The 9911-nt window shown below is 34.2% G+C and overlaps 1 protein-coding gene across 3 annotated transcripts in view; it reads right to left on the minus strand.

The window, feature by feature from the left end:
* The window catches only part of LOC106879393 (protocadherin gamma-A4), a 318370-nt gene that overhangs the window by 277883 nt on the left and 30576 nt on the right, over positions 1 to 9911 (minus strand). For all 3 annotated transcript variants that reach the window (XM_089362739.1, XM_014928925.3, XM_014928924.3), the window contains one exon: positions 9189 to 9911. This exon is cut by the window's right edge. Coding sequence is in view for 2 of the 3 variants with exons in the window: in XM_014928925.3 (XP_014784411.1) it covers positions 9189 to 9911 (723 nt within the window). In the remaining variant the exon portion in view is untranslated. The remainder of the gene's footprint in view (positions 1 to 9188) is intronic.

Genomic DNA, 9911 nt, shown 5'->3' on the forward strand with positions numbered 1-9911 from the left:
TTGGTCGGCCCGAGGCTATAGTAGAAGACACTTGCCTCAGGTGCCACGCAGTGGGACTGAACCTGGAACCATGTGGTTGGTAAGCAAGCTACTTACCACACAGCCACTCCTATTTCTGTGTTACAATGAAATTGTATATTTGCATACAGCTAGTCTCAAGCTCAGCAGTATAGTCTCAGAAGACTGAATCAGTAACATTTATCATAAAAGCTCTAAATAAATGCATTTTATATTTTACATTCTCTCTTTCTCAAATATCTTTCTGTATATTAAAATCATGTATTTATAAAACAAAAACAAAAAAATAGCCTATCAATTAATTGTTAACCTCTGTTTGTGTGTGTGTGTGTGTGTGTGTGTGTGTGTGTGTGCATGTGTGCGCGCACGTCCATGTTTGTGTATGTGTGTGTGTGTACGCATGCGCATGATATATGCTTAAAAGTTCATTCTATTAAAGAAAATTCTAAGTAAATTACATTTATTTGTTACCGTTATTATTCTCAGAGATATTTAGAAATATTGTGAAGAACAGCCATTTTAAATTTCTCTAATTATGCTATAATTATGTTAGCTACAAATAAATTGTATTTCATTCATTAATTCTTATCCACCCCTTTCTTATAACAATCCATTTCATAGAGATTCCACTGAAATAATAAACAGCATGCCCTTACCAGACCTACTTCAGCTTACTTCTCCAGCAAGCTATTCAATCAATCATCTTATGATTCCCTGCCAAATTCCCCTGCCCATTGAGCTACTACCACAGAATTAAGGTTTAGCTAATCTACAGAACGCATGAACGATGGAGGTATCAAAGCATGGAATTTAGATTAAAAGCTATCGTGTTTGCAAATCACTACCTTAAATATTCATTACAAAGGAGTTTTAATTAAAATCTTGAAATATGGTGTGTTTGGTGGACTGGGAAATATGGCAGTCAGCAGAAAGATTATTGCAGAATATGTTGTGATGAAAAATGGTCAACAGTAAACTATAGCTTAGAGATAACAGCATGAAAGATATTATGCGATAAACTGGGAGAAATATGGGGGGCGACTGAATTGGCTCCTTTACAAAAATTGACCTTTTGCCTAAATGAAAATATCTATTCTATCGTATTCTGTAGAATAATCTATTAATTAATTCTAAGCTACTGCTGTAAGTGAATATATACTAAGTCTTATAATCCATTGTATTGTAAGAGAAAACACTGGAATTTTAGTAAATTATCTAAGGCAATGTTTGCCAATCTATGGATCACAGAATAATTCACAAAGGCAAAATCTTTTACTAATGAAATGTTTGATAACATGCAAAATGTTCATAGATATATTATGCAATGAGTAATAGATATTGGATATTGTGAAGATGATAATACAACATTTCTAAGTGAAAAAAATCTAAATGTTAAAGAATTAAACCTTTTTAAATAGTTTCTTTTCTACTTGATTATTTAAAAAAATAAAACTAACATAAAAACACAAAGGGGCCTATATAATTAAAAATTTATCCAAAATTAGTTGCAATGGTAGAATGCTTGTAACCACTGATTCAAGGCAAGTCAACCTGGTTGAGCCTATTTTTTTCCCTTGCCACTGTTTACAGGCAAACTGCACCACCATGGAATAGCTATTTACTATTGGCACACGTATGGCTATGTAGGTAAAAAAATTACTTTGCAACTCAATGGCTCAGGGTTCATTCTCACCACATGACATGACACTGTCGACAAGTATCCTACACTAAAGCCTCAGGCTGATATATGCATATATGTATGTATATACATACATGCATAGATTGTTAGATACATAGACAGACAGACAGGTAGGTAGGTAGATAGAAAAACAGACAGGTGTGTGTGTGTATGTGTGTGTCTATAAATGTGCATGTGTTTGTCTTCTCATTGTTTACTTACATTGATTGCAATAAAATGTCCAGCTATTAATTGTTTTTTGTTTTTTTTTTCACATAATAAATCAGAAAAATTAGTATTTTACTCAAGAACAGGTAAGAATTGTTATCTGGAAGGACATCCAGCCACAGAAAAACTGTCTTAACAACTCTCACCTAACCCATACTTCCATGGACAAAGCAGAAGTTAAAAATTATGATAGCACAACAATAAGGACAACACTGAAGATGATGATAATGATGATAACGATGATGATGAATTAACTATTGTCACAGCACTGCATGATGTCAAAATGTGAATGGGTATGATCATTTAGCTGATAAGCTAACATTCCATTCTGTAGTTATCATATCTCCTTATATGTATGGCACAATATTATTCTATATCTCTTTCTCTATATTGTAGAATATGATGCAAGGAATAAAACATTCAAAATAATCCTTTAGCATAATGTATAAAAAGCTTTTTGCTATAAAATAGTTTTAGTATAATGCTAATTAAGAGTTTATATTTTTGCCATTTCTCATCCATTACGTCAATAATCTCCATTGTGTAAAGCAAAATATGGCAAAAAAATTCATAATAATGAAACATGCCTTTTACTCTAAAACCTTAAGGTGTAGTATTAGCCAGATTAGGAAGATATTCCAATTATATCTTAATAATTTGCTTTTGTTTTTACTCTAAGTTTTTATTTCTCCCTTAGAACCTTATCAAACATCATCATATTACACACGAGTTCTTTTCTTTCCGAACAGCTTTCATTCTCTGTAAAACGAGAATCACAAGCTGTAGGCGAAGGATGCAGGTGAACAAGTGTACGACAGGTCCGAAACAATGAACACTCAGGAATAATGGCATAATGACAAATAACAAAGAGAAAAGGGCATGAAAACAACAACAATAATCCCAAAACTAACCAAAAAAAAAAAAAAAACCCAAAGAACTGCAAGTGGAGATAGTTAACTTGATATCACCCGAATACATTGAAGAAATATCATTGAAAATGAAGCAAAACATTTCCTTTATATTTTAGCTGAAACAATGTGTAGTTATGTTGTATGTGTAAGTTTGTTTGAAAGTATAGTTGAAATGAAAGCCAAGGTCAACACAGCAAAAGGGAATCAAAGAAAGTGAGTGATTCCAAGAAATCTAAATGTGAATTATTTGAAGAAAAGAAAAAAAAAGAAACACAGTAAAGTTGCATTTTATGCTTAAACTAGAAAGCAAAGTGAATAAGTGAATACATAAAAAAACATTTAAGCAGCTTTCCATAAATTCTAACTTAATATACTTATACAGCTATACATGCAGGGATAAATAATGTATTTACTCCTCCCATATCTCTCTCTCTTCTCTCCTCTCTCTCTCTTTCTTCCTCTCTCTCAATAGATACACACACAGACACACATACATATATATGTATTATGCATGTGTATTCATACATACATACATACATATGTATATATATATATATATATATATATATATATATACACACACACACATGCATACATATGTGTGTGCGTGTGTTTGTGTGTATGTATATATATATATATAGATATATATACATATACATACACACATATACATACACATATACATTCTTTTCCCTAATACTATATATTAATATATATTTATATAAATATATATATATATATGGGAGAGAGGGAGAGACATAAATTGATATAGCTAGATAGATAGACAGGCAAATAAAGATATATATCTACTTATATGTAACTACACACACACACACACTTTTGTATTATTTTTAATCAGCAGAAAGTTACAAAAGGGATTCAAGGCATAAGAGTTTTGTGTATTAAATGCCATGCACAAGAATCTTGTAACTTTTGCAACTCTTTGCTGAATAAAATGATAAAATAGCATATGTACTCATGGACTGAGCTCTGTTTATCCTGTTTGTTCTTTCAAACCTATTTATAAATATGTACATATCTGTTTATGTGTATATGTATGTATGTATGTTCTGTTTCTCTTTTTCATTTTGAGTAAATTTTGACTGGCCACCTCTTTGGTAGCAAGGTTGTAAAGGAAATTGGGTACTGAAAAGTTCCTGGTTTTGGTTAAAAGAAAATATAAGCGGGTTAGTTAATTATGATTTTATTCAATGTATTCCCCTCTCAGATTCACACACTTATTGCAGTTGTCCTTTAGTTTTTCTAAGCCCAGTAAAAGAACTCAGAAGGTTGGGCCTCCAGCCAGGTCTTTTATGATCCCCTTAAAACCAGGAACCTTCCAGCAGCCCCTCATATCTTGTTTTGTTCATCATCCTTTAAATCTTAAGAAGGTCTTGCAGACCTTTATAGTCCCAGATATTGTGACCATTTGTAGTATATGAATTAAGGATTTGCATTCTCTCCCCAAGAACCCAAATTCAGCCATACTTTACTCCAGATGGTTTAATATGTGTCCTGCTGTTCCAGTAATAATAGGTATGAAGCTGTAAGTGTATCTTGGGTAATGGATTTGCAAAGCCTTCATCAATGGTCTATAGACGTTCCCCTTTCTCTTGTCTATTTTGAAGCACATTGGTTTCCAAAGGCAGTTGATTGTCACAAACGGACATATATTTTCCTTGTGGTCTCACACAGCAATATCTGACCAGTTACATCTTAACTTGTCAATGTTTTAATTTTCCAGTTCCACCAATATTCTTCTGACCTATCAGTCTCAATATAGTCAAACTTTGTCTGTAGGTGTTTTCTCTTTTGTTATCCTGTTCCCGACTGTTCTGGACACATACTGGCCAACCAAAGCCTTGTGAGTGGATCTGCAGGATGGAAACTGAAAGAAGCCCACTATATGTGTGTGTGTGTGAATATGTATATGTACATGCATGTGTGCATTAGCGCCTGAGTGTCTTGATATTATGTAATAGTTGTAAATGAGTGGCACCATAATACAAGTGGTGTTGCTTGTTCCCAATCTTCCATAAAAATATGTCTGGGCATGGGGAATATTACCTTGCTTAGAAACAGGTGAGAAGTTTGGCAACAGGATGGATATAAGTCTATAGAAAAAATTGCTTCGATGCATTCTCTCCAACTCATGGCAAAATGGATAAAAGTAATGGTGATGATAATAAAGATGACGTGATGAGATATATATATATATATATATATATATATATGTGTGTCTATCTCTCTCTCTCCCTTTCTCTCTCTCTGTTATGTGCATGTATATGTGTATGTGATGTGTTGGTAGACACATTGATGTGTATGTGTGTTTGAGTCTGTATATAAATATATATATATACACACGTTTTTGTGTAAACACACATATATATATATTCATTCATTCAATTATACCCCCACCTCACACACACACATGCATATATATACATATATATATATATATATAATGTATATGTATATAATATATATGTTTATATATGTATGTGCACATATATATATATATGTATATATGTATATATATGTATGTGCACACACATACACACACACACATACATATATATGTACACATGTGCAGATATATAAAAAGACTTGATAACTTGATAAATAAATTGATGTTTGCTAATTAGAATTTACCATCTGTAATTCTGTAACTTGGCCTCTTACATGTCTAGACTCTCATCAGGAAACTTGGAAAATTACTTCAACATGAATTTCTCCAAGTTACAACAGAATGGTTTTAATTGCTGAACATGTACAGAGAACTAAATGAAGAACTTGAAAACAACTCTTTAATTGAAAAATGTTTGTTTAAATACATGACTACAAAGTATGAAAGTATGATTTTCTTAGCTTTTGACCGGTGCCATTTCAATCATACTTATTTTCCTCTTCCTACCTGCTCTGTCTCTACCTCATCTTCACACTTTCTCTCTTCAGCTGTAATAATGTTTTTCTCACTCTGGCTCTTCCAATTTTAGCTAACTCACTGATGATGAGAGTTCATTTTTCTCTATAATGAATGTTTCCAATCCTGGTCACATGGCAGTGCAGGATAATTTTTTAAAGGCACAGGTATGGCTGAGTGGTAAGAAGCTTGCTTTACCAACCACATGGCTTCGGGTTCAGTCCTACTGCATGGCACCTTGGGCAAGTGTTTTTACTATAGCCTTGGACTGATCAAAGCCTTGTGAGCAGATTTGGTAGATAGAAACTGAAAGAAGCCCATCGTTTATGTATACATATGTATATGTTTATATGTCTGTGTTTGTCCTGCCCTAATTCTTCGAAACCCCAGTGTTTTAATGGTGGCAGCTGATGAAGGATATGTTCTCTATGTGGCCTGCTTGTTTGTTGTACCTTGTTTATCATTTTGTCCATGTTCTTTTGCAACGTCATGTACCCAGATATGTATCTATATGTACATGTAGATGAAGGTTTGTACATACATGTACATATATATGCATATACTCATATATTGTTTGTATCACATGATCGAACGCACGCGTTATCTTTACACAGTAAGTTTTGAAATATATATATATATATATATATATATATATATATATATATACATACATATGTACACATATACATATATAAGTAAATACCTACACACACATTTACGCATACATACATACATGCATTCATGCTTATATACATACACACATACATGTGTTCATGCATACATACACATACATACATACATACATACTTAGATCAGATTTCCTCCAACTTTTTAAAGGAGTTACCTGATCACATCCAGAATTTCCCTCTCTGTCACTCAAATACACAGTCACAATGTAAAATGGAACCATTGTTATTTGTTAAGATTCTTCTATTTGCTGAGGAATATGTGTAAATGTCATATTTTCTTTTTAATACAAAGTAATTGAATCTCAAGAGTCTTTCAGAGTTTTGGAACAGTGAATATAGTAGAAAATCAGACAAAAAGAAGAAACATAAAAACATTTGTGTTCTCTTTTATACCGATAGGAATGTATATGTCAATATACAAACATACACAGATAAAAATGCATACGACTTTCTGTGTGTATATGTGTGTTTACACACATACACACACATATATGCACGATATAATATAATATTACTGTGTGTGTGTGTGTGAGTGTGTGTGTGTGAGTGTGTGTATGAATGTGTGTGTGTATGAATGTGTATGTGTATGAATGTGTGTGTGTGTGGATGTGTCTGTGTAGGAGTGTGTGTGTGTGTGTGCATATATATATGTGTGTGTGTGTATATGTATATTTGTTGATATATGTAGATATAAGATATTATTCATATACATGAATGCTGTTGAAAGTGACTTTGAAGTTCCGGCCTACTAAGCCATAATGATGACTTAGCTGGCCAAAACTTCAAAGTCACTGTCAATAACATTTTTCTTTAGGAATAATAAACTTGTCCTCTACAAAAATATAGAGTAATCCATCAGATTAATGTAAAATAGTTTTTATTATAATTGAACATAAAAGTGAACATTGCTATGCGTGTGTGTGTATCATCATCATCATCATCATCAACGATTTGACTGAGGACTGGTGAAACCGGATGGCAACACCAGGTTCCAATCTGATTTGGCAGAGTTTCTACAGCTGGATGCCCTTCCTAACGCCAACCACTCCGTAGTGGGTGCTTTTACGTGTCACCCGCACGAAGGCCAGTCAGGCGGTACTGGCAACGGCCACGCTCAAAATGGTGTATTTTATGTGCCACCCGCACAAGAGCCAGTCCAGGGGCACTGGCAATGATGTCGCTCGAAAATCCTACAAATGCCAGTCAGGCGGTACTGGCAACGGCCACGCTCAAAATGGTGTATTTTATATATATATATATATATATATATATATATATATATATCAATATATACACACACACACACATATATATGGTCATCTTTGTCATCCACTTTTGCTATTGTTGCATAAGACACACTGAAGTCATTGATGCAAATTTTCTACTACCTGGTGCCCTTCCTGTCACCAACCTTCACCTGTTTCCAAGCAAGGTAATATTTCCACATGGATCATGGCCTGATATGTTTTTCATGGAAAACTGAAATTGAACAACATCAGTTGTATGATGGTGATGTTTGTTTACAACCATCTCTCTAATGTATATATGAATCCAGAAAGACAATTCATCCCAGCCCTGTCCAGCCATGTGTGGCACCTCAAAGATCAAGTGACTGCATACAATATCAATTGGATGATCTTAAAACACCTGGGCCCCTGCATCTATGAGAGTGAATACTGCATACTCTGCATAGCCAGTTGAGCCAGAGGACTTGAAGACTTCCTTAAACCTGGCTCGCAGAATACCCACGAAGAAATATTCACGCAATGTATCCATTTCAAGCTCTACCTACTGCAAAATTAGGACTCCCCATTCACTGATTAAGGTCGTAAGAGTCCCTATTCCTCAAATAGCTGCTCTAGAAAAGGTAACCCAACCTCACCAACGCCAGACCTTTTATTGTCTGATGACCTTTTGACCAACTGACTGTAACAACTTTCCACCTCTAAGAGGTGAAGAGTTAAATTTTTCTTTGTATAGAGTCTGATGAGCGGGGGTGGGTGCACTAAAAGTATAGCTGCTAGAATAAGAATAGCCTAGGCAAAGTTCAGAGGGCTCTACCCTCTGCTGGTGACAAAAGGCCTCTCGCTCAAAGTAAAAGGTAGACTGTATGACGCATATAACTACTAAACCACGCACCTTCATATATATGTGGGGGTGGGTGTATACTCACACACACACATGCACACGCACAAATAGATGTTAATATGGATACATATAAGTATATGTATGTGCATGTTTATATGTGTTGTTTATGTGCACATGTATGTGTGTGTGTGTATGTATGTACATGTGTTTATAAAACTTAAAATGCACATTTATTGTCAATGTAAAACAATATTTGTCAGATGAAACCATTATGGTGTCAACTGATATAACATATCTACTCTGAGATTTACCAGTAATCTGTTGTTCTTCAACCACTTGCACCAGCTGTACATCATTGCTTCAGCACCACCCATTAGCAACTGTTGCCAGTGGAATTTCCACAAAATCTCAACATTCCCCAAAACTGTGCAATTTTTATATTTGTTCTTTTGTTATTGAGAAATATTCCCAACAGCTTTATAGAAAATAAACAAAAAACAGAAAACAATTCAATAAGAAGGAAAAAAAAAAAGGAAAGAAAACATCCAATTTATCCCGGTGTGTTCAATTATTTGCTGCTGGTAAATTGCCATAAATGAAACCAATTAAAGGATAAGCGTCACTAAAGTTAATTAAGGCAAAATATAACTTACCTGGGAGGGAGCTGGAAGTCTTCTGGCTATTGTTGCTATTTTCAGACTATTTGTATCAGCAGAATTGTATAAACTTCTTGATTCTATTGTAGGTGTACATCTTCCACTTGTGTCATTAGTGCTTCGAGATGCAGAAACGAGGTTATTAGACTGAGAAACTAAATGATATATTTCACTCCTCTCTGGATTTGATTGGTCAATTGGTGTAGCGCGTTGGACACGCCGACCATTTTTATATCTGATAATGCATGCTATCATAGAAACCAAAATAACTACCAAAACTATCATAGCTGCAAATGTGATTATGGCTACCAAATAAAGAGGTATATAATTGCCAGACTTTCTGCTCTGAGCAGATAATGATGTTTTGTTACTGACAGAGAGTGTCAATGAGAGAGTTGTTGTTGCTGAGAGAACTGGTGTACCGCTGTCTTTGACAACAGCCTTTAAGTCATAAGAGCCAGCATCATTTTGATATACTGCACGGGAAAAAGATAACATGCCAGTGTAGGGATTTATAAGAAATAACTGTTTGTCATTACCACCAATTATTTCATATTTGAGAAATGCATTTCTTGGACTGTCCCTGTCTGATGCTTTTAATACAGTGATGTCATTCTTGCTTTGAGGATGATAGTGAATATCTAAACTGAAGGGGTTAATGCTAGGAAAGGTGAAATAGGGAGCATTGTCGTTCTCATCAACAACTTCAACAATAACATT

Source organism: Octopus bimaculoides, chromosome 14 (assembly GCF_046866305.1).
Source record: "Octopus bimaculoides isolate indiv1 chromosome 14, ASM4686630v1, whole genome shotgun sequence".
NCBI lineage: Eukaryota > Metazoa > Mollusca > Cephalopoda > Octopoda > Octopodidae > Octopus > Octopus bimaculoides.